The following is a 26,477-nucleotide window of genomic DNA, read 5'->3' on the forward strand; positions in this document are numbered from 1 at the left end:
AAAGAAACTGAACATGAACAAGAGTCTGCTGCTGTGCGACATGTGTGGCAGCGTTATTATTGACTTTTGATCCATTTGAGCTAGAAACAAAACTTTTTTTTAATATCTGCAGGATATTCAGAAGATGACAGATTGTGTCACAAATCCATAATTGTGCAGAAAACGAGGAATCACATAATTCCAGTAATCCTGATGAGAGCCAGCTGGGTTCTGTGATTAAACACAGCCTCACAGATAGAAAACATGCTGGGATCAGAGATAAATCTCAGCTTCATCAATTAATATTATGTAATAATCAGAGCATTTTGCTTCATGAAGAAAGAACATGCTGGAGTCGGTGCTGAACCAGTGCCCCATAAACGGAAAGCATAGGGCTGTCGGTGCCCTACATAGCCCCGTGATGGAAGGATGTGCGGGAGTCAACAGAGCAACACCGCACAGATGGAGTAAAGTTTGGCCATGGCCGCAGGGGGGTGCCATACCTTCATAAGTGGGACACCTGCCAGGGTAAAAGTTGATGGGCAGCTCCATAAAAAGTTCACTCAGGGACCAAGCCTCATAAACACCCCCCATGAAAACAGAACATGCTAGCATCAAATTCCCATCATCAGACTCCTGAAACGAGCGCGTGCTGCTGTAAGAGCTCATGCATAATCCTATAAACAAGGAAGGGTGATGGCTTCTGAGCATCACAGAGGCCCAATAGCAGGAGATTCTGGGAGCTGAGCGCTCAGTTTAGGTGTTCTCTGAATGGTTCCGAGTCTCTGGGTGCACATGGCAAATCTAGAGCACCCCTAAGGGTGCACTACAGAGCTCCTAAGGACACGTGCCGTAGAGCCCATGAAGAGTCACCGCTGTGTGAGCACAATGCTCTAGTGTCGCTAACATAAACATGCCAGGGATCCTCGGTGTGCACATACTGAAAGCCACTTGGACATCAGGGCTGGACTGGGGACCCAGAGCAGCCCTGGCAAATTTTGTCAGACAAACCCTGATAGGGTGCATAGCGAGCGAGTTTGACCACTACAATGGGTATTGGGAGGGTTCTCCCAGTGGCGTAGCGTGGGTTGTCAGCACCCGGGGCAAGGCAAGTAATTTGCGCCCCCTAACCTGGGGCAAGGCAAGTAATTTGTGCCCCCTAACCCGTGGATTTTAGCACTTGAGTCTCTTCCAAGATGTTGGGCCCGGTGCGGCCGGCCCCCCCTGCACCCCCCACGCTACGCCACTGGGTTCTCCTCCCAGCACGGAAAATTGGGGGGAGAATGGAAAAAAAATGGTGCATTCTACAACACATTTTACATGATATGTTCAAATGTCTTAATTTTTAGAGCATAGTAAATGATGACCTTACACTGCACAAAGGTACAACAATCTTTTTTGGAGCTTTTCAATGATTCCCTCACCACCACCCTCTAGCAGTGCCTCTCATCTCTTCATAGACCCTCTCTCACATGTATTTAATTTGTTTTATAGCGCCTCTCTTACCAGCATAGGGTGTTAGAGCACTTTACTTCACACATAAATACAGCGACAATGAATCATACATACCTGTGCAAATCAGTGCATAGAAAATGTTGACAAAGGGGACTACCAGGTGTAGGATTGATATGTCATCCATACTAATAGGCATTTTTTAAGAGTGCATGGTCTCGGGAATCATAAATTCGGGATTCAGAATGTAACACAGTAGTTAGGGTTGACTTTACTAATAACAATTTATTTCTGACCAAACAAACCCTTTGTAGCAAAATGAGGATAATCAAAGCCTGGGAAAAAAACCTATCTTTCTAACCTGTACCATGCAGTTTGCATGTACCTCTTTGATGGCAATTCATAGCTCACTGTGCTAGATTATGATTGTAATTTATGATCTGCACAGTAACAAAAGGAGCTCTGTGACAAAAGCAATATCCCACTGAGCTATGCACATAAGCATTCTGTGATCTGCATAGTACACATTCTTTGTGGCTGGCATCCACGTTAACCCTTTGCGCTATCTTAGATGAGTCAAAACTGCCACTAGGCAAAAACTCGATCTCTCTCCGACAGGTACATTAATTATCTGAATTTTCTTTGCATTTTTATTGTAGCCGGAAAAGTGTTGGATATGCTAGGAACTCTGCAGTGCCTTTAAAACTGCTGCACTGTTACAAAACCGCCCCCCAGAAACAAAAGCAGGTCCCCACTGTTCCAGCCTCTTGGGGAAACGCCCAATCCGGCCTTGATGGACATGCATCGAATTCTGTGGTGTCTTTCATGCCCAATAATGCCGGACATGTCTCTCTCTTCCTATAGTCAGTTCCAGTGGACAGACGAGAAGGGCAGGAAGAGGAAGTGTTGCGCACCACAGTATGCAGACTACGCGGCCACCATCGTCCAGAAACTGCTGACTGATGAGGCGCTAGTGCCAACCAAGCACTGTAAGTAACTGGCAGTGTGGAGGAATGCGTGGCAACAATGAGGGACACTGGGTAGCCAACATGCATGGACAAGATGTGGAGCACTGAGTGACTTGCACCTTGATGGATTTGGGGAGGGTTGAGCAAGTGGGAAGAGCTTTGAAGAACCAGCACTTGCGGGTGCCAGAAGGGTGAGGAGAGAACTGTGAGTGACAATCGCCCAGGAACGCTAGGAACGTGAGCACAATTCCTTTTTATCAGTCAGAAAAACGTATCTGTTTCCAAAAACAAAAAGCAATTAGTACTTAAGAAAAATAATTATAACATTAGCAAATGCAGAATTTGAGTATTTGCGACAGTTAAAATGTTTAATACATCTGGCCCACATGGAGGTGTAGGCGAAGAAAATAGTTTCCATGGAAATACATTTTTCATAAAAAGAAAAATTAAATAAAAAGTTAGTATTTTCGAAATCGCCCTAATTTTCATACTCTTCAAATAAAAACTGTTATAACTAGATGTCTGTTTTTTTCATGCAAATGTATTTGATTTGTGTGGTAGATTAAAATACATACTTTACAGAATAAATACCTCTAACTCACAAAATCAAATACTTTACTTACAATTAAAAAAGATATTTTAACCCCTGACAAATAAGTCACAGGACCATGTAAGTGAGGAAGGCAGAAGAAAAGCAGTAGTCTCGGTGTCTTACTTGAAATCTGCAGAGTATCAGCAGGACTGTAATTTTACTTATACTGAGAGGGTTTCCTGGCACTGAACAGTTGTGTATAGGCTCACCTAAAGTGGGCAGGGGAGCTAATTGGAAAGTCAGTTCTTCCACATTTTGCAGAATTCAAGAAGAAGGAGGCGCTGATCTGGAATGGGAGGTCGTTCCATGCTTTTGGATTGATGTAGAAGGCCCAACATCCAGATCTGGTTCTTTGTATGTGTGCAAGTGGGAGTCCGGCCAAGCACAGGTGTCTGGTGGATTTGTGAAAGAAGATGCGACTCTTAAGGTGGTCCAGGCCTATGTTGTGTAGTGCTTTGAAGGTGTGAGTGAGGAGTTTGAACTCTGCGTGCTTTTGTATCAGAAGCCAGTAAAACTCTCTGAGGTGTGATGTGAGTGCTGCGTGGGAGGTTGAGGCTAATTCTGGCTGCCACGTTCTGAATGGATTGCAGTCCTTTGGGTAGGTTGTTTGCTCATTCTAGGGTAGAGGGTGTTCCTGTAGTCCAGCCTCCCAGTGACAAGGACATTAGTGACAGATTTGGAGGTGTTGCTATGGGAGCCATTTGAAGATTGTCCTTAGTATGCTTAAGGTGTAGAAGCAAGATGCTAAGATGGCTTTGACATGCACGGTCATGTTCAGTTTTCTGTCTGAGTATTCTGAGGCTCTTGCCATGGGTGCTGAGAGTGGGTCCCAGTTTGGTTGGCCTCCAGGTGGAGTCCCATGTGGAGCTGCTCTTGCTGAAGATAACGACTTCTGTCTTGTCAGTGTACAGCTTCAGACAGCTGGCGTTCATCCAGTTGGTGACTTTGGTAATGCAGGTGATGAACTCGTGTGTGTTGGGGTCTTGTTCGAAAGGGAACGTATGAGTTGCGTGTTGTCGACATAGGAGAGGATGTTGTGGGAGTGGATAACTCTGGCTAGCGGGATCATATAAGTGTTGAAGGTCGGACAGAGAGATGAGTCTTTCGGCACTCCACAAATGGGGTTGCAAGCATTTAAAGACAAGGCCAGGCAGGCAGCACAAGTCTTTCCTGCTAGGAAGGAACAGATCTAGCTGAGAGCAGGTCCTTGGATTCCAGTCTCATGTAGGCATCGGTGAGGATGGAGTGAGTGACAAATACTGCGGAGTGGTCCAGGAGGATGAGGGCTGCTGCGTCTCCTCTCTCCAGGATCGTGGGGACTCTTTCAAGGATCATTACTGTTTTAAACGTTTTCATTTACATTTCCCACTCATATTTCTTTGTATGCTTGGGTTGCATGACCCACGCTGGACTCTTATTTGGTTTACTGTGTTGTTTAAGTTACATCAGCTTTTTTTTTTTTTGTTGCTTTTTGCTTTGTTAGTTTTTTTTTTTTTTTGTTAACCACTGTTTGTTTCCATGTAGCTGCTTGCAATACAGGAGAACTCTGGGCTCCTTTTTCTTTTTTTAACCCCCCCCTAATATCAGAGGCTCGCCCTGGCCCCTTGCGGTGCTAGTATGATGTTGCCAAAACAACTTGCTCCTTCTATTCTCCCCGATCCCTACATCCACCTTTTTTGAAGAGCTGTAACTTGCCAATTCCGGCATAGATGTGCAGTGGATATATGTAAGAGTGCATGTTTCGGGCACACCTAAGTGAAGCCTGTCTGCACCCATCCACTTACTATCTTGGCACAGGGTCGAGAAATGCTGGCGGTTTGGCCCACACAACCTCTGGTAAGCAGAGATCGTATCGTTGCCCTACACTTCTACCCTCTGAGTACACTAGTCCCCAATGTCTTACCGAGTTATCTTGCAGGCTAATTTTCAATTTTAGTGCTCCTATTGCAGTGTTCCCCACCTCTCACGTGTCTCCTCCACATAAAAGCCATGCCTGCTCTTTTATGTGGTTTTTGTGCTCCTGCTTCCTTGCTAAGCACTCCATTAATGTCCCTGAACTTATCAAGATCATTATGTCAACCAAATGTTTATCACAAAAACATGGTTAAAGGAACATTCTGTAGTCCTGACACCTCTGACGCAACCCCAGTTGGCTATTGCATCACTCGCTTCAACTGTATCCCTCTGCTTGGGGGACGGTGGTGGTCATCAGCAAACCCTCTCTGACTATTTCCACCTTTTCCATGGCCCCCACAACTGATGCAGAAATCTTCGCTATTAACATTATCATAAACCCTAAATACAACATTAAATCTCTCTTAAGCTATAGGCTCCAGCAACTCGAGCAACTTAATTTTCATCTGTGTTTTTTCAACACTATCTCATCCCTTAGATTAGATATGGACCCTTCCTTCCTTCGTGGAGACTTCAACTGGCATATATCGTTGATCTCACTGCTAAATCTGATGCACACAACCCCATCAACCCTTGTGCAGAAGTTTTGCTTGTCTCCTTGTAGGCCTCACACACTGTGCTGAGCACACTGTAGATCTTGTTCATGCTACCCCCTGCTTCAGGTACCCCTCCCTTTGGTGCGGTTAATGTCTGCGCTCAAGTTAATCTGATCAAATCATAGTTCAATAGTCTTTGACATTAATCCTCCTAGTTATAAGTTCACCAAACATACTGTCTCTCAGGGCGAGTTCAATAGGTCTTGGTCTAGTCTTATCATTTCACTTCCTTTCTCAACTCTACAAACCCAAATTTCAATATGGACGCTGTGGACAAGTGTGCCAGTTTCGTTAACCTCTATAGTATTATTGCACCGGCTGCCCCTGTCCCCGTGAAACCAACCACTCCTCGCCATGATACACATACAGACGAGCAGCTGCCAAAAGGGATACAAATGCCATGAAAGAAGTTGGAGGGTTAGTCACTCCCCTTTAGACGGACAGACCTATGCAAGGAGCTGCACCAATATAAGAAACCCCTTAGACCGGCATTCTGTTACTCTTCGATTGGAAATGCCAGTAATCCTAACAAGGACATCGTCTCTAATCAGGATTCCAATTTAGGCTTAGCGGAAAGAACATTCTAACTTGTGCATTCAACAGCATTCATTTGCTCCGCACTCATTCTCTTGGACATCTCAGCCGCCTTCGCCATGGTATCCCACTAGACCTTACGCAACCACCGAGCCACTGTCGGTATTGCTGGCACAGCCTTATCATGGTTCTACTCTTTACTCCAAGGCCGCTGTCAGGTCATCACTCTTTTCCAGGTCTTGGAATGCTTATTTTTCCAAGATCCTACTTTTAAGAAAATGCACGTTGGAGAGAGGGTCTTCTCGGTGTACACAGTCAAACATGGAGCTCACTCCAACTCCATCTGTGCTTTGTCTGATCCCTCATCAGATTCCGTAATCGACTTAAAACTGGTCTCTTTTCCGCTGAGCATTGTTGTGTCGTCTTTTAGCCATTGTTCTCTTTCTACCAACTACTTTGTGCTCTGGCAATGGTTGGAGATTTACTTCAGCGCAGGTATGGGTAACTCTATTTCTAGGGTAGGAAGGAGGGTAGATCACCCTCGCGTTTGGTGGTGGGGAGGGATTTAAGGGAAGGGCTTTTTCTGCAGGGTAAAGCTTTTCCCTGCGAAAAAAGAAAAGGTGAGCGTTCGTACAGAGTGCTGCATTCCCATGTGTGGACTTCTCTGCTATGGAGAGCTCTACTCGGGGGGAATAGAAGGCCTACCATTTTCAAAAGTACGCCTGGAAACCTCTACCTGGATGCAAGGTGGAGGTGTAAATCAAGACCTATGTTTTCTCTTTCTTTCTTTTTTTTTAAGCATGTGAACTTTTGTATACATAACAGTCAAATGTTTATACCACAGTAGAAATGGTGTATTGTAGTGGAATATATGTCAATCACTTTTTAATACTGTGCCAAGTGATTTAAAACCAAAAATTCTTCCTGTTCCTAAAATATACAATAAGAGTTCCTGTTTCTGAAAACAAAATAGCAGCAGAGTGCAGTCAATATGTGCTTGGGAGCTTCCAATATATGTATGTACATAAATTACATGTATGGGTGCTGCTCAATATGCGGAAGTGTTTCTAGTTACACCAGAATACTGCTCCGTTTGCCTGTGACACAGTTAACCTTGGATTATGCCTGGGATTAAGTCTGCGGCGCCATCAAGCCTGTGGTGTAGCTCACCGACATTTTGACACAGGATGTGCCACTGACTGTGCATGTGGTGCTGCTCAGTATGCATATGCACCCGCTCCGTATGCGTGTGGCACCTCTCAGTATCCCCAGGTGCATCTCCGTGTACCTCTGGTGCCCTAAGTATGTCATTCAATATGCAAGAGAGCTGCCCTGTACACCAAGGTCCTTCCATATATAAGCCAGCTGCTCTAGAAGCCAGGGTGCTTGTATTTCTGCCTTCAGACATTGTTTCCCTTCCTCCTGGAGCGCCAATCACTTGGGTGCTTCTTCTATTGCTTCTCCAGCTGCGGCCTTATGTGCTTGTCTTCCGTAGCTGAAACGGCGGAGCTAGTTTCAGTCAGCACTAGATCACGGCCCACCACCAGCTGGGGCTGAAAATGTTCTGTAAGATGAGGGAAATAGAGTTTTCCGACATGAAATAATTTCTAGGTTCACATGCTGTGCATTCTTCCAACATCTAGTGGTTGGGTCCTTCATAGTTTATGTAAGCTTCGACATAGACAGAGTCAGTATGACTCACTAAATCTACATCCAGCATGTGAATTCATACTACAAAAGAAACCCTTTGTAAGATTTTCTTTTCATCTTGAAGCACTTCTAAATTCACATGGAGCCCTCCCAATTCCCACGTGAAGGAGGGGAGGGGTTTTAAAAAAATATATTAAACAAAAAAATATATATTAAACAAAAAAAAATGTAAAATGCCATCACCTTAGAGGCGTATTGTGGGCTTACAGTTGTCATACTGTAAGCCCACAATAGTAGCGGGGGATAAAAAAAAATCATAAATAAACAATTCCAGACCCAACCACTAGATGACGCAATACTGCACAGCATGTGAATCGAGATGTGCTGCAGGCTTCAAAACCATTCTTACAGTTAAATACCTGATTTTGTTTGCTAAGAAGCTTACTAACCAGTTTGGTAGCAAGGCACCTGTCTAGAAAACTTGGCATCACTAAAGCCCTCATTACGAGTGCCCCCTTAATTCTGATGGGGCTGGTAACTGGTGCTTTAAAATAAGATCCATAGGAAGGCTGTGGATCTCTTCATTTCTGTATCGAGATTTTTGGCTGCCGAAAGCAGCTGAAATCTCCATGTGAAAAAAACTGTGAAAAATAAGAAATCGGACCAGTGATTACCACATCCCTGGCAATTCCTTATTTCTTTGGGGACGGTATTCCCCCATTCACTCTGCTCCTCCTGAGTTACTGGTACCCCTGGACCAGTAACTCTGGGAGACCAAAGTTACCAGAAGGATTATTGGGCCATACGTAATGAGGGCCTATGCATTCAGACCTTACTGAATGTGAATGTAATCTGCCAATATCTCGTTTAATAAGAATAGTTTATTTTATGCTTACACTTAAATTCACAAAAAAATTAATATAATTAATTTGAAAGGCAGTAACTCTAAAGTTCAATAGCCTTAACTGATGTGAACTATTTTAGCCAGGAGGTTTGAAGGTTTTTACACAAAATGTTGTATCTAAATTTATAGAAAAATAGTGTAATATAAATACAATTCTGAGAAAACAACTAATAAAAACCCTATTTAGTGGCAAAACAAATTAATAGAAATACAGTTTGATCAAAAATAATGATACCGCCACATGCCAAGAACAGTTAAGATAATAGTATCTTACAAAAAAACAAAAATGTGATAAAAAAAATTGCAGACCCCCTTGTAGAATTCCGGTTAGGGAACATAGTTTTAAAATGAATGCACAAAAAAGAGGCAAGAAGATAAAGGCAGAGGGAAGCAGGTTAGAGAAAGTTTTAAGAGAAGTGAGAATGAGAGTACAGAATGGGGATCCAATAAGAAGGCGAAGCGTGGGGAGGAACAAATATAGAAAGTTTTAAAATAGGTGAAAAGGGAATGGTAAAGGGACTTCCTTCAAAAGAAAATAAGGATGGAGAGGAGCAAGTGGAGGGGAGGAAAATGAAAGTGGTAAAAAGACAGAAGTGAAATTTGGTGGGTTATCACCCCGGCAGCTGCCCTCTCCCCCCATGCGAAACAGTAATCTTTAAGAAAGTGCAGCGTCACCCAGTCACAAGGTGTGAGAAGAGGAGAGGGTGAAGAGAAAAATGATCTTTGAAATCCTTGTAGAAAAACTTCTAGAGAGAATCAATTTTCAAGATTAATGACATTTACACTTTACACAAATTCGAAAATAGATGCTACTGACAATCTAGAAAACACACTTAACTGGTGCTTGGAGTGGCATTAAATGAGCTAATACTTAATGATAGCCTCCAGTCTTGTAATACAATCCATTTTCAAGATTAATAACATTTACACCTTTAAACGAATCTAAAATAAATGCTACTGGCATGCTAGAGAACACACTGCCCCCCAAAAAGACCATACACTTTTGAATGAACTAAAATGAGTAGTGTAAAAAATGAGGTGTGGAAGCGTTAAGGAGCATTTCTGGGAGGGAAGAGTGTAAGACAAGTGTTTACATCTGTGCTGCAAAAAGAGCTTTATGTATCCTTAAGGAGGTTTGTGTAGGCAGCAGCCGGCTTACAGGGCACAAGAGGAACATTAACTGTCCGCTGATGAGCTCCACATAGACTGCTGAAGCAGTAATACACAATATAGAGGTTTCTGCAAGAAGTAGGCTGCGGTAAGAGGTATTGAACACAGCCCAGCACATGAACAGTGGCTTTCCCATTCTGTATGCTCAACCTATGCCCAGGGCCACAGCACGTGGGCACATCTAAGTTTAGCTGTCATGCTTCAGTCTGTAGAGCAATTGGCTCGGTACAGGGCCAGGCTTTAAGGATCCGTGTGGCATAAGTGCCTCATGGAGTCAAAAAGATGTGTTTTTTTCAACGCTTGCAGCCTTCTCCAAGGCAAGCTGTGGTATACTTGTTGTAGAAAACTGGAGCCCCATAATATACAATAGATTTACATCAGCAAAGTCCCATATTTGGAGTTCAGTCTTGATAAGGGCATCTGGAGAGATAGTGTGATTGAGACTTTATTATACTTTGAATTACCACACGTCAGCAGAGAGCTCATTAGAAAACATTGCAGCTGACCTGAGCTTGCCAACACTGCATGATCCGGAGCGTTTCAACCAGTTTACCCCTCTTCCTCCAACCTCCCCATGAGCTTCCATCCACCACTGCACCCAGTTTGTGAGGTTAAGATTGCTGACTGCAACCCCTCACTCTTCCTTACTTGGATGCAGAAAAAGTTACGACTAGGGAACTTTGATTTCGTTTTCACTCAAAGCTCTTTTGCCTCACCCATGATGAATGTAAGGCCCATCTAGCTCATTCCTGAATCATTCCGGTCTCTAGATCACTGTACACAAACCTAGAGCAGGGTTTTACCTGCATCCCTTAATGTCCAGTCCTGTGATATCAAGAGGGACAACCAGACATTGTGAGACTTACATATATGGAATCACAGAAACTGCACCCTGCCTTACACACTTCAATCTGCATGAATTGTTGTTTCAGGCAGTAATTGTGCCATGCAAATACAAAGTAACAACATAGCTGCCAGCCAAAATGATTGAACGGTAAATCCACCAATGAAAATGCTTATGATCTGAGAAACATACGACGTCCCTCATCTTTTATGAAGAGTAGCGTAGAAGTGAGACTAAAGCAAAAAAATATCACCTTATTCAAAGTTCAGTTAGCAACTGCTATAGGCGGTTTGCAAGTCTGTAGGGGCTTAGCTTCAAGGAGGGTTTGGGGGAGTTACACCCGCCTAATAAATGTTTTTTGTGATAAATAGTTGGGTGCAGGTGCTTTCAGTCGAGTATAGTGATATGTCTGTCGGATTTCACCAGGAATTTTGTACACACCCAGATAAAACGCACACACACTCTCCCTTTCTGTGTTTGGAAAGACTTCAAAAAAATGGTTTATTTCACTAAACAATGCGTTCTCTCCACCAATATACATTCCTCTCCCTTTCCATTGCCCCTGAAGCCCCTCTCCTGCGTCCTACGTGTTGTATAATGTATTTCAACATCATGTTGCAACGTGATTGTCAGGAAATCTGAAGCTAAAACCCCCCAAATCATATTGACTAAGCTACGCCCCTGCATTTCTGTAAATAACAAATATTGCTGTGATATCTGTGTGGGACCGTACCTGTGTGTATATGTACATACGTATGCGCGTGCGTGCTTGGGATCACGTGCATTGAAGTTGGTATCTAGGTCCGAGAACTAACACACATTCGCACCGTAGCAGTGCGTCACTTCCGGTTTTAATTTGCGTGGTCTCATGATGCTTTCTTCTTTCCGCAGGTCAAGAGTTCCCCAAAACCTTCCGGCCTGCCATCCAGAAGGTGTTCCGCCTGCTCTTCCACCTCCTCGGACACATATACGCAGCTCACTTCAAAGCCGTCGTGAAGCTGGAGCTGCACCCGCACCTCAACACCCTCTACCTGCACCTCCTGCTCTTCTGCGCGGAGTTCCACATGTTGGACTCCAAGGAGATGGCGCTCAGCGAGGAGCTGACCACCGCCCTGATCCGCTCGAGCCCGCAGCCCCGGAACTCTGGTGTCCTGCCACGGAAGGCCTGAGCTTGCTGGGTTTAGTAGCCCAGAGGACACGGGCTGAATTCTTCCTTTCCTGCTTCTATAATGAGAATTACAATTTTCAGTCCCCCCTTTCGGATTGGATTTGGATGACATGCCGTGATTCAAAGGAAGTCGATGGGTGGAATCTGGGTGAAGTGGCCCGCGGCTAATTTCTGTGCAGTATTTCACCTTTCTAGCAGCAGAACGTGGCCAAGATGCTGGCTTTGGACGTTTGATGCCCTAAAATCAGCATGTATTTCTCTGAAAAGCCCTGCCATGCTGAAATATGTGGGGACAGGTTAATGCTCAAGTCTGTGGCACACTGGAAGAGGTCCCTGGCACCAGAAAGGAGGCCATTTTATGTGAGAACCTATAACGCTTTGAGACCACTGGCAATCGTATCTTAGAATCCGTATCATGCTGGAATACGTGGACATGACATTATCTGAGAATCCGTGGTACTCCAGACCTGGGCACAGGCTAATCCGGAATACACATCACGAACCACCGCAAATGCCTTTTGATGGGAATCATTGAAAGTCAACAATCATTTGACTCTCACTTGGAAACTGAATTGGTGGGACACTAAAATTTGAGGGGAAGTCGTACCAGAGAAATCTGGTGTCAGCCAAATCATTGTATCGGTGCCACGCTGGAATTCGTGGGCATGCGATTGTTTGAATCTGTGTCGTACTGGCATCCAGGGACAGTGCTTGATGTAGCAGTCTGTTGCAAACTGGATTCAGAACCGTTGCTTGCAAGGCTCTATAGCATAGTAGTGACCATGCGCAATTAAGAATAGTTTGTACTTCCTAAATGTGGCTGGCGAGAGGCTCTGTCTCATTAGTCTATTTGTAAGCATGCAGAGGTTCGCTTGGGATCCTGAGCATCCCTAATGTGCTGTGTAAGGGACTCGCTCATCCACGTTCACTTACCACAATGGAAACTGTGTGGGATATTACACATGCCGTGCAAAGTCAGAATGAGGGACTAGAGATTTCAGTGGGAAATCGCAATAACCCCAGAGGGAAATGCTGGCAGATTGCACAACTGACGGATTTTATTTCTAGTGTTTGCTTTTTTACATTTATATACATTTTTATTGTCTTGTTATATATGTGGATGGGGGTGTTTGCAGCATCCCTGCTGAGGTGTGGCCGGTTACACTCACAGCAGCGCTGCCCATCGTTCATGCTCTGCTGTTGGCTGGCACGCACAGAGCATGCATGGGAGGGATGCGAAAGGGGATGGGTACCAGGCTTGCTTGGGTTGTGAACATTGAATAGCAATGGGATCTTTGTATGTGTCCACAGAAGAGTGGCAGAAGAAAAAGTGGGGGAAAGGGAGCTAAGAAAAGTGAGAGAACATAGAAGAGAAATGACAGGATTGGTGAGCAGAGATCCTAAAGGGAGGTAGATACCACTTTGTGATTTCCTCTGGCTAAGGCGAGGTCCTTTCTGAACAGGGCCCTTTTGCTCTGGCCTCCATTCAGCCCCCTCTATGGTTTGGATACAGTTGGCCTGTTAGTTTTACACTTTAAAAATGCTTATTTTGTCTTGCTTCAGCACAGCATACAAGTTCTCGCTGAGTTTCTGCCCTTCTCCCCAGCTAGAGTAGATCCTGGCGAATGGAAGAGTGGAAGTACGAGCTATGACAGGCCTCTGTGCGCCCTTCATTCCAGTCCCTCTCCTGGTCCAGGGTGCGTTCAGCCCTAGAAACCTCCTCAGCATTCCTAGAGCAATGAGGCAAACTCACTTTTAGAGTAGTTATAGAGACAACAGCAAGGAGCAGTCAGGCGAAGTCAGACAGCCACTGTGACGGGGCAGAGGAGGAGAAGCTAGGCCTGGCCCTGCAGCCATCACCAAATCCTGCCATGACTACCCACTGCCCCGCCACAGGGGGCGCTGACATTCACCTACCCAGAGGGGAGGGATTTGTTTTATAATTGTGTTTCTTTAGCTGTATCCTGGGGAATGTGGTCCTGCCTGTGGCCCACCTTGACTAGATCTCTTCGTCTTTTCAGGGCCATGCCAGACCAACAGAGGAATGAAACAGTGAGAATCATAAACCTTTGAGGCATCAATGACACAGCCTCTGCCTGAAGATGCCATATTCATATGGTTAGGTGACCTCTCAGCCTGAAATAGTTAATTTCTTTGATGCAGAGGCTTCTTAGTGTCAGACTACTCATTGCGGGGTATGAGAAGGCCTCTTGGACTAAGACTGCCATTCTAATGGTGAGGAGAGGCCTCTCGGCCTGATACTGCCACAACCAAGAGCTCTACGAGTCAGTTTGTAAAATGCTTGTTTTGCGCTTAAAAAAATCTATTTGTAACTTATTACTTTTTTTCAGTAAAAAGTATAACCCTGAGTTTTGAAATGTGTCTATCTTGATTTTTTTGTATTGCGTTGTATAAATGTTTTACATGTTATGCTAACATGATGAGTTAGAACAGATAAATCACACCCTTCTTTTTCATGGCAGTTAAACAAAAAGTCCTTATCGTACTTAGGCATTACCACAGCTGGTGCACTGCAGAAATTCTCTCCGAGTTGTAGGAAGGCTTTCATGCATTCACCATGAAATGGCACTGGATCTTCTGCATCGCTTTAAGTTAGCCGTAGTAAAGGCTTTGCAATAAGGGAAAAAATTCGAATCCACTGAAAACAGTAGCCAACCATTCCAAAAAGCTCTGCACTTCCCCTAGGGCATTTGGAGGATTATATTTCAAAACTGCAGAAATACATTGTTTGGATACTTTTCTTGCCCCTTTTTCAATATCTTGGCCAAGAAAAAATGAATTTGTTTCTTACAGTATTGCATTCCTGTAGGTGAGATCATCTATGTACTGCACTAACACCGAGTCACAGGGGAGTTGCAAACTTTCCAAAACTTTATTTAAAATCTGACTAAAGATTAAAGGGCTTTCTGGATACCCCTGTGGAATTTGACACCAATCACGATCTTTATTTAGGAATCCAAATGTGAAAAGATTTTGGCTATCCTCATGAAGAGGAATTGAGAACCCTTGACCGAAGTTAATGACTGTAAGCCATTCTGCTTCCGCAGGCATCTGGAACAAAATGACAGCAAGATTCAGTACCACTAAATGACACTGGACTACAATTTTATTTTGTCTAAGATATTGGACTACCCTCCACTTTCCACTCATTTTTAAATGCTTATCACAGATGAGTTGCATGGACTATGAAGCATGTCCTCGTAGGATAGCCCCTCTATTATTTTTTCTATGACAGGCTTTGTTCCCTCTTTTGCTTCTTGTGAAAGTTTTATTGTTGAGTTCTAAAGTAAACTGCATCTGATTCAGCACTCTTTATTATCCTATTTCTTTACCTGTTAAATCCCATATCTCTTCTTTCACTGTGTATCTTACATCAAAAGTCAGACATTTTTGAGACCTGAGAACAACTGAACTCTCAACTCTAGTGGTTTTTATTTTAAATACTGAGTCTTCATCTTGAGTTTCAACTGCGTCACCATCCAGTGTGCAATAGATCACACAATTCATCTTGCAAAGCATGTCTCTGCCAAGTAAATTAGCAAGACTTAAATCATACAATATGAATTGGTGATCATTCTCCATGGACCCTATTTTAACTGGGGCATTCACTGAAACCTGATTAGTAATTTTTTTGCAGCATTAATCTTTTCTGGGTTCACATGCTGTGCATTATTCCGCCATATAGTGGTTGGGCCCGGACCTCTCCTCTTGTAGTAGTCTGTTTTCTCTTTCTCTCTTTTTTGTTGTTGTTGTCTGTCAACTGCCCTCACCTTGTGATGCTTAGTCCATCCTCTCCTGACGTCGGGCGCCCATCCCGGAAGCCTCTGCACATGGTTGCCATCTTCAAATTATTTTTTCCGCCAAATAGGTCTGCAAGCATTGCTGAAGACTCTCCAATTGATGAAAGAAGAATAAAAAGATAGATCGTTATAAACAAAGTCGATGTTCTAAATGGAAAAACATCACCATAACAGTCAGAAAGGGGTTTGGTTCAAAATAACCCACTTTTTTTCACTGAAGAAGTAAGTGGAGCATGTGCCGACGAGGGAAGGTTGGAGAATGTACAGGCAAGGAGTCCCTGCTCCGAGTGACATGGAGAACAAAACCTTTTGCTCCTGCGTGGAGTGCCTCCTCAAGCTTGCCCAGAAGGACAACCTCGAGGTGTGTAACATGTGTCTACCTCAAGATCACAATACTGAGGACACAAGACTTGTGCAGGGATTAAGCCCAAAAACGCTGAAAGCAAGGTAGAAGCAAAGACAGGCATAGTTCAGCATTTAGGGACAGAAGGAAACTCCGTCGCTGAGGGACCTCGTATTGTCTCATGAAGAGAAGGATAACTTCGCCGAAGGAGCCCAGGGAGAGGGCTCGGGCATTGATAAGGAAGCCATTGATATCGAGCGGGACCAGGCAACACTGAACAAAAATGAGAGCGAGTCATGAACATTGGACTCTAGAGTCCAAAATGCCACCTCGATGCTGATATTTTCATTGACCGAAGGAAAGCTGAGGTCAAAAGAGCCCTTGGGGGTCCCACTCCAAGGACACTGCAGACTGACAAGACTCAGAAAAGGCGCCACCGTCAAAAGACGATCAAAGTCAAGAGAGACCTCCACTTGTGCTGGCATAGGAAGCACCCAATAGGGATGCCCATAGTTGCCATTGCTTTTCGTTATAGCAATGGACCCCCTGATATACCATTTACAGAAAAACCATCTACATTGTGGCTTGCAATTTCGGCCCAGCTTCCTATTATTGTTGTAATATGCGGATGATATTCTATTATTTGTTCAACATCCCAAGGAAAGCATGTCACCGCTACTATGTGAAATTGCCCAATTCGGAGGTTACTCTGGCCTCATTATAAACTGGTCCAAGGCCAAACTATTCTCTCTCACCGACAAGACTGAGCTGGTACAGTGCAAATTCCCTCTTGCGTGGTGCCCAGACTCTGTGCAGTACCTCGGTATCTATCTACATTGTGACAAAGAACAAGTGATACTGCTGAACTGCAGGCCGGCTGTGGACACACTGTCCACACAATTGGAGGGTTGGATCCGTCTACCCCTCTCAATGACAGGCATTATTGCTATTATAAAAATTATCGTCCTCCCTCGGTTCCGATACCTTTTCCTGATCCTATCCATCCCCCTCACGGCTCCTTTTGTGCACCTGTGAGGACTCTTATTACGGCTCATATGGGCAGGCAGACAGTCTCTAATTAACTGGGACACTATCCATCATGAGCTGGGCATTGCAGAAGCTTAGCTGTCTACTAGGGGGTGAGCTTTTTTATTCTCCGCCATTCCACTGGCTGGCAATCAGTGGTCCCCCCCCCCCAAATTGGGAACAACATACACTAACATGCCTCGCACTCCACACTTTCTGAGACCTTTTTCTGGATGATCAGGTCTTCTCCTGTGCAGGAGATGCCAGGATTTCTTCAGCAACCCACATGGACCACTTTGTGCTCAGTCGCCTTCAGAGTACCCTTCGAGCTCAGATCCCCTCGCACCCACTAGCGCCCGCACGGCTCAGTACACTTACCTTGGTAATTACAGATCATGATGGGAGTAGACTTACCTCTAAACTGTACTATACCTGTATTGGCCTTATCCCTACCCAGGACGCGAACCCTAGTTCTCTTTGGGAGGCTCATCTGGGGTGACCCCTCTCCGACAAAATATGGCAAGCATGCTTATTTCCCCCAACCACTGACATAAACTTTTACATTTTGAATTTCTTTGTAAGACCTACATCGCTCCTGCCTTGCTAGCATGACTAGACCCCACATGCTCACCCAACTGCCCGAAATGTCACACTGAGGGTACCGATTGTGCACATATGGCATGGACATGTGATCATATTGCTCCCTTCTGGGGAGAGGTCTTCAGCCGCTTGTCTCTGATGATAGACCTCATGCTTGAACCTGACCCTCTACTTGAACTACTGGTACACGTGAAGAATTTGCCTACCAGTGTACGACAATACGCTGCCTTTGCATTACTCCTGTCTAAGCGGGAGTTCACCCTTCACCGGGGCAGCAAGCGTCCCCCTACGATTGAAGTCTGGATGCGGAGCTGTATATATTGTGACACTACCAATGAATAGTATGCTTCTCTCCAGCCCCCGGCCTCTAGAACCACTGAAGACATTTTCTATTAACCTCAGACACTTCAAAACCAGACTCCTGATCCTGATAACCTATGAAGATTATGTGTGAAGATACAAGACATATTATGCTGTATTATTTTGCCAGGCCTACACCAATTTATTAGCTTCCCTCTTGATGCCAGACCTAGGGTCCCACATTGAGGTACATGGGCACCACTGCTTATTGCTGCAATTCTTGTTAGGTGGGCCAAAGACGCCTTTGCTGTGATGAGGGGGGGCCACTATAGGACAAACACTTGCCAGCTAGCGAGGGGTCTGTGGATTGCCCTATTCTGTGACTAGCACAAAGAGGAGTGCAAAGAAGTATGGCGTGAACCAGGGGCATGGACACCATCAGCAGTACTGAGTGCCACTGCACAAACTGGGTGCTGATGGGCGCTCCCTCCTCCCCCACTGCACCCCGCCAGGACCCTCCTGAAGCTTAATTTGGCCAAATTGCAAGCTGAGAGAACTTCAATAGCGGATAGCTACCAACGGCGACGGGCGAAGCTCCCCTGTATATTCCCCCTCCCCTCACGAAAACAGCAGTGCTGACACCAATTGACGCTCTCTGATGGCAAGTCCAATGAGACCTTAATACCCTGGGAACTCTGCTGGTTGTGGAATGCGTTGACCGGGGAGATGAACTGCTGATGGTGCCCACAACAAGCCAGTGACTTAAAAGAGACAGGGGTGCCTGTAGGGGCACAAACAGGACTGGTGCCTCTATTGAACTGCTGAGCTCCAGCACAAATATTGATCTCTCCAGCTACATCATATATTGTTTCCTCCCCGGGGTGGGCACCTGAACGAAACGATGGGCAAATACACAAAGAAAATGGAAGTGTGTGAACATGGCCCCTCCCAAGAGTCGAATATCCTCTAACATGGAGGGGAGACCTCCAATGCTGGATCTGCAATGGGGAATCACCCTGGGGCCACCTTGGACACTCTACTACAGGCCATCTTTGCCTCAAGGTACTAGACCTGAAAATGGACACAATGATGACAAACCTGGGGCTCCTAAGGGATGATCACTGAATGTTGGCTATAAGGTTAACCACCACAAAGTGCTCCTTGGAAGACATCACCCCTGAAATGACGTCCAAGCGAGAACAGATATTACAAAATGAAGGCAGAGTTAAGACCCTATATCTAAGAGCAGAGGGTGCAGAAAATGGGGCCCGAAGGAATAACATTTGAGTCATAGGACTGCCGGAACGCATAGAGGGTTCTAATGTGAACATGATTTTATCCTCAAGCCATTTTCCCAGGAATAAAGTAGCCTCGGAAGGGCTATCCCCCTTCTGTACCCTGGAATGAGCTCATTGTGTACGGGCGTAGCCGCTGCTGCCTGGGGCACTACCACAGCTGGGGGTGGCCAAGCTTTGACATTATGAAGATTGTGACCATCTCTTGACCCAGGCCTGGCTCAAGGGAAATATTATGGTCGAAAACCACAGGGTAATGATATTTCCTGATTTTACCAGAGACGTCCAGAAGCAGAGGGATTCCTTTATAGATACCAAGAAACGTCTTCTAGCCCCGGGAATATCCTATGCCATGCTATTTTCTGCCAGACTCCGAGTCACGCATTGAGCCTGTGTACAATTCTTTACCACACCTCCACAACTATGAGACTATATTGACCGCCTCCCCCTAGAACATGGACAACACCGCCAGGGGTGGGGTGGGGCTGGCTTGATCCCTTCTCGCTCACAGGCATGACATGAACAACAGAAAGTGGTGGAGGAGGTGGTGGCACTCGGTGGAGTGGGCTCTCGCACCCCTTCTGTTATTGGTGAAGATGAAGCAAGAGACTGAATCAGACCGGGCTTCCGTCTCTACCCACAATTCGGATGAACTCCTACTGCATAATACACAGGGCACATCCAATTACATTATTTGATGAGAAGATTGTTAGTTGTGAAATGTGATACTCTGTTGGAAGTATGCCTGTGGTTGAATGCAGCGCATGGGCTGTGGCTCTGGTAACTCTTTATTCGTAGTGGGCATATATGTCCTGCTTGCCGATCAGATGGTGTGAAGTGAGGCTGGAAGGCGACCCAGCCGGTGCATCACCCTGCATTTAGTTGTACATGTGATGGTTGCACGTCTGTTGATTGAGTTACTTTTGGTTTGGATGGGGATTCATTTTCTTCTTGTCGTAGGGCTCGGTGTTGGGCTATTGATTATTCTGTTGAAAGTTTTTTTTGGGTTGCTTCTGCCAGTCCTGCTATGCTCCTTTCCCAGTGGCCCTGCACTTTGGCCTTATCTGAAGCACTGTGTTTCCGACTTGGGACCTGTGTCCTGCCTTACCCCCACCCCATGGCGTCCACCTTGACCTATAACTTTATTAATTGTAATGTCAGGGGCCTCAATAGTATGGCCAAGAGATATAAGATACACACGTACCTGAAAAGGTGAGAGGCACATGTAGTTCTCTTGCAAGAAACTTACCTTACCACTACTAAAAGGGATGCCGTAAAGAAGAGATGGCGATGTCGGCTATACGCTACTACACGTTCAGCCTTTGCTATGGGAGTATTACTATGGGTCTGCCCAGGGGTGCCCAAAAAACGAGTGAACTGATCAACCTTAATGGTGATGTAGTGGTATCGGGCTGCCTTGTGGGCCGAGACTTAACACTAGCAGGATCTATGCCCCTAACACTAATCAGAGTGGCTTTCTTGTGGAGTTCTCCATGGTCCTTGCACCATATATGACACAGAATATTTTGCTAGGCGGTGATTATAACAGTATCGCTGACCCAATCCTACATCGGTCCTATCCACTGCTGGGTGACCCTGTTTGGCGTCTTGCATGGGTATTCTCAGACTGGCAGCAGTGGTGGGGCTGGTGTGAGCTGTACGGACACCTTAATATTTTACTTTGCGTGTCTGGTATCCATTGGGCGGTCCGCAACATTGAATACCTCTGTTGGACAGTTCCTGACAACAATTGGGTGTTGTTTTTGTTAGACTGCATTAATAGCACCCTCGCATACCGTACTGCGAGTGGAAACCCTAAAAGATCATGCATTCGGGCACTCCATTGTTGAGGCTGTTTGGGAATACTTCTTAGATAATGTGCTACGCCTCTGCTGGAGTGGGACGCCCCTAAGGCCAGGAGAAGGTGGTGCGAGAATTGAAGCTTGTCAGACTTGGGAAACTAGATTTGAAACAACAACTCTTGGATGCAAAAGAGCTAATGGCAGTTTGCACTGAGAATCTCTGCTGCTTTGACTACTGCAAATACATGGTTCAGGCCCATGCTAAACGCAACAAAGCATGGTCACTACTGGCATGACTCGCAACCCTACACCTAGGAGCCAACTGATCCTAGACATAGACTCGGAGGGTGGTGAGCGTCTCTATCGCCAAGACAACTTCAACAATAGGTTTGCAGACTACTGTATGGCACTGTTAGCCCCGCCCCCGATTGTGCCCTCCTGGACCCTAGATTACTTTCTGGGGCTTGCAGTCCTATCAAACCTGGGAGATGACAAGGCTGACGGCCTTGGCATGGAGATCAGGGAACCAGAGGTGAAGGCCACAATCAAGGCCATGGCTCCAGGTAAAGTTCCAGGGACTGATGGCCTGCTAGTGGAGTGTTATGCCACATATGCTGGCAATCCGGCACTGAGATTGGTCACTATATGCAGCAGCCCAAGAGGTGGGTCACTTGCCAGCCTCAGCCTGCGAGGCGCTGGCTTCTCTCGATACTGGACGCGGATTTCTTGGAGAAACAGAGGGCAGCAATGGGGGCGATTAATATTGAGAAAGCATTTGACAGCTTATGCTAGGATTTTCTGAAGCAAGTAATGTTGAAGATGGGACTGGGACCATGTTTCATCTAATGGACTCATCGCCCACAGCGCTGGTCCAGACAGGGAAAACTATCTCTGACTCCTACGTTGGCGTAGGACGAGGCAGGGGTGCCCGCTCTACATGCTGTTATTTGCCATAGTAGTTGAACCCTTCGTGAGCAGAGCATGCTTGGGTGCGTACTTCTGAGGGATAGATATACACAGAACTTTGCAGTGTGCTGCCCTGTACGCTGATGACATGCTCTTGTTTCTGCGTGACAGAGATGTAGATTTGCCAGAAGCAATAGCATTAGTAGAACACTTTGGTGAAGCATCTGCCTTCCACACAAACTGGCAGAAGTTGCACCTATTCCCTCTCTGTAGAGCTGTACCCCAGCCTCGAGATCTGCGCAGATTTGCCTGGGAGGGGAGGTGTCTGAAAAACCTTGGTGTTAAAATCTATCATAATACGAATGGCCTTCTTGATGGCAATACCCGGTCAGTGTCAACTTATGGAAGTCGCTGACGCACTCAGTGCCTGGAAGAATCGCAGTAGCTAAAATGGTGGCGCTCCCTTGCTTGATGTACTTTTTCTCTGCTCTGCTGCTTCTCATTCCCCGCAGCCTGTTTCGAGATCTGAACTCGCCGACGGTTGATCTAATTTGGGGGATGGGTAGACAGAGAGTGGCGATGACAAAGGTGCAGCGCCCAATGGCAGAGGGTGGATTAGCAGCGCCGGACTTGGAAGCATACTACTTAGTGACAACTCCAATGGTTGAACCAGTGGCTACACTCCAGAATGGGCCAAGGTGAGGGCAGGGAAAATTTTGCTCTAGGCTTCCGAGAACTGTTTCAGGTTTTATTGAACCCCGGACTGCCAGTTCGTGGAAATGCAGCAGAGCTGCAGATTGTTTGTCGCTGCTGGCAGCGTTCCCTTCAGAGAACCCGGACCCAGCTACCTTATTCACGCGATATCCCACTGCAGGGACTGGAGATATTGGCTAGAGGGGGGGGGGTGCTGCGAGGGCCGGTAGAGTGGGTGACCTATGGGGTGACCCGAGTTGGTGACCTTTACAGGGACAGAAAACTGTTAAAAAGAGTTTGAGGGCTTCTCTGCAACATTTGAGATGCCTAGAGGTCAATTCTTACTGCACAGATCCATGGTGGTGACGTTGCATGACCACTGGAGAGCGGGGACAAATGAGCCTCCTATTCACCAGTGCTGCCAGGTTCTTTGCACCACAACGGATCATACCAAGTAATGACTAACCTCTATTGAGCTCTGAGAGCTGATATTACACCCCTAGTAGAACTGCGCGAGAAATAAGAGGAAGATCTGGTGATACCAATCACCAAAGCAGAATGGGAAACGATACTTACCACTACATATAAAGTCTCCTGTAAAGTTAGACTCAAATTAACTTCTTCTTCCTACATAGGGCATATCTTAACCCTGGTAGGATCATTAGGATCTTCCGCCCAAAAGAAGCTTCTTGCCCCAAATGTGGGGAACAAGTACTGAGTTGCTTCATATGGTGCGGTCTTGCCCTACACTGCTGGATTTTTGGAAAGAGGTGGTTGTATGTATAAATTAAGTTACCCAGAGAACGATCCTGTGCACTCCACTGGTCTGTCTATTGGGGGATTCCCACACCCTAAGAGACATAAGATTTCAAACAGAATTTTTGACCTAGCCCTGTTCCTTTCGAAACGTGAAATTACCTTACATTGGAAGGGAACCAGGGCCCCTACATTGAATAAATGGAGGAAGGACCTTATTTTATGGGTGGGTTATGAATGTGCGCTATTATTCCAGGAAGTGAGTAGAGGACGGGGTTTGGTCAACAAGGCCTGAGCATGGGACCACCTAGTGGATTGTCTCAAAGAGCCAGAAGAGGGGTTCCCTGTTAGTTCCCCACTAGCTACAACCGCCTCTGAGGGTGAAGAGGGCGAATCTTGACTGATACAGTGAATGGAGGTAGGTGCGAACTATTGTCCTGATAGATACCCACATGGGCCACTGGATGCGTGTACAACAACTTACAATGTAAGACCACTTGGGCAGAAGCAGGGTGTGGGGGGTGCTGGAGGGAGAGGAGTAATGTTAAGTGCACAAAGTATATGATGTTGAACAATACAGTTGCTTATATGAACATACATGTGTTATTAACTATTGTGCCAGCACCAGAATGTTTGTAATGCTGAAAATATCAATAAAATTGGTTTACAAAAACGAATACAGCTATTGCATAGAGCTGGTGAAACACCCACCAAGATGAGGGCCAAAGAAAACTACCCATTCAAAATAATTTTTTTAATAAACTTTCTACAATGGGGAGTGTGATGAATGTTACAGAAGAAAGCAATAGAGAGAGGACGTCTAAAGGAAATCTGTCAGAGAAACTACTCAACATACTTCCTAGTACCAAAGCCAGACAAGTCGTTACAGATCATACTAGACCTCAGCTTCTTAAACAAGTTCACAAAGACACAGAAATTCAAAATGGCAACGCTACAAGATGTCACTCCACAGCTCCAGCAAGGGCATTACATGGCAACCATAGACCTAAAGGAGGCATATCTACACATCCCAATCAACCACTGACACAATATTGTTTGTGCGTTGTTATAGGCAAGATACACTAGCAATTCAAGGTGCTACCTTTCAGAATAAAATCAGCACCCTGGGTATTCACAAAAGTGCTTAGTGGCTGTAGTGGACATTTGAGAAGAAAGTGAATACGTGTGTACCCATTCCTATATGATTGGTTGATAAAGGCAAAATCCTCATGAAAATGCAGAAACAGCATAAAGACATTGATGACGGCACTTCACAGGCTGAGAATTTCCATAAACACAGAAAAGGCATTATGCATGCCTGAACAGGACAAGCTCTTTTTGGGGGCAAAAATCAACACAGCACAAGGGAGAGCAAATCCCTGTAAAAAGAGGACACTGGCGATAATGAAAGAGGGCTTACCATTACCACAAGGGTCAGTCTATAACAGTGAGGCCTGTGAGGAAGCTGATCGGAATGATGGCTTCCTGCATACCACTTATACCATATGCGAGGTTACACATGAGACCGATCCAGGAAAGGGTCCAGAGCCAAGGGTCACAAGCAACGGGGATTGGGGAGCATTTAGTTGTTGTCACGCTAAGAGTGCAGGAGGAAATTACGTAGTGGAACAAGAATATAACAATAGGAAGACCCTTCATGCAGCCAACTCCACTAGTGACCATCACTAGAGACGCCTCACATATGGGATGAGGAACTCATATGGGGAAGCTCAAGATCAAAGGAGTCTGGAAACCAGAAGAGGTGGTTCAACACACATATTTATTGGAACTAAGGACAGTGTTACTAGACTTAAAAGCCTTTCAGAAACAGATGTGGGGGAAATCAATAGAAGTTCAAACAGACAGCAGAACAATGTTCTACCTCAACAAGCAAGGCAGGGTACAAAATCCTTCACCCTGGCAAAGCTACCACAGGAGATATGGAAGTGGGCTATCCAGAGAAAGATAACCATAACAACAATCTACTTGGAGTGGACCACGTAGAGGCAGACAAACTGAGCAGAGAAGCATCCACCTCACTTGAGTGGGAGCTGAACTAGCTGGTGATCAAAAAGGTGCTCAAAAAGTGGGGGCACCAAAGATAGTCCTGTTTGCAACAACAGAAAATGAAAAATGTCAGTTCTTCACTTCCAGACACTCACACTGACACCCCCTATGGAATGCACTGCCAATACACGGATCAGAGAAATTTGCTTACGCTTTTCCCTCGATCTCACAGTTATCAATAGTGATCAACAAGTGCAGACAAACGTAAATTACTTTGATGCTTATTGCCCTCAGTAAGCAGGTACTCACAAGACCTGACTTCCATGCAGGGGGGGAGATTTTTTACCCGAAGCCATGGCTCCAACATTTCAGACATCTGGGACTCCAGGTGAAGGCAATGGCAGTCCTCAGGAAAACAAGACCGACAAGAAAGAAGCGCTACACAGCCAAATTGGAAAGTTACACAAGGTGGTGCCAGCAATCTGGCCTTTTTCAGGACAGGACTTGAGATACTACAGTCATCAGATATCTTGCACATCTGTTAGCGAAGAAGCTAGCATACACGTCATTAAAGGTAAATCTTGCAGCGATAGTGGCCTACACAACAGGATACATAGGAAGAAGCTTCTACACTACACAGTTCCTTGAACGGGCCAAAAGGATAGCCCCACCAAGGAGTGCACCAACGCATATGTGGAACCTAAATGTTAGCTGTTGAAAGAACCATTCAGTGCCACCTAAAAATTTGTCACACTTAAGACAGCATTTCTAATTACAATGACATCACTTTGCATGGTAAGCAAGCTGCAAGAGCTCACCAAACAGGAGCCATACATGTAAATACACAAGGACAGGGTAGTCATTAGGACCAACCCATGCTTCCTACTGAAGGTTATATCCCACTCTCACATAAATCAGACAATCTAAATAAAACATTTTCCCAACACCCAAAGACTCAGGCAGATAAAGCACTGGATACACTGGAAGCCCGTAGGATGATAATGTATTATATGGAGAAAACAAAATCAGCCAGGAAGGAGAAACAGCTCTTGGTATCATTCACAGGCAATAACAAAGTGAAACAGTTGACCAAGAACAATTGCAAGGTGGATAGCCCAGATAACTCAAATGTGTCACAAAAGAGCAGCATTCAAGTA

General features: G+C 45.4%; 1 protein-coding gene across 5 annotated transcripts in view; it reads left to right on the top strand.

The window, feature by feature from the left end:
• LOC138246360 (MOB kinase activator 2-like) overlaps positions 1-14,140 on the top strand; it is an 80,867-nt gene extending 66,727 nt beyond the window's left edge. For all 5 annotated transcript variants that reach the window (XM_069200889.1, XM_069200888.1, XM_069200892.1 and 2 more), the window contains 2 exons: positions 2,296-2,420; positions 11,495-14,140. In XM_069200889.1, the coding sequence (XP_069056990.1) occupies positions 2,296-2,420; positions 11,495-11,772 (403 nt within the window). In that variant the 3' untranslated portion in view covers positions 11,773-14,140. The remainder of the gene's footprint in view (positions 1-2,295; positions 2,421-11,494) is intronic.
• Positions 14,141-26,477: the final 12,337 nt, after the last annotated feature.

This window comes from Pleurodeles waltl, chromosome 7, assembly GCF_031143425.1.
Source record: "Pleurodeles waltl isolate 20211129_DDA chromosome 7, aPleWal1.hap1.20221129, whole genome shotgun sequence".
Lineage (NCBI taxonomy): Eukaryota > Metazoa > Chordata > Amphibia > Caudata > Salamandridae > Pleurodeles > Pleurodeles waltl.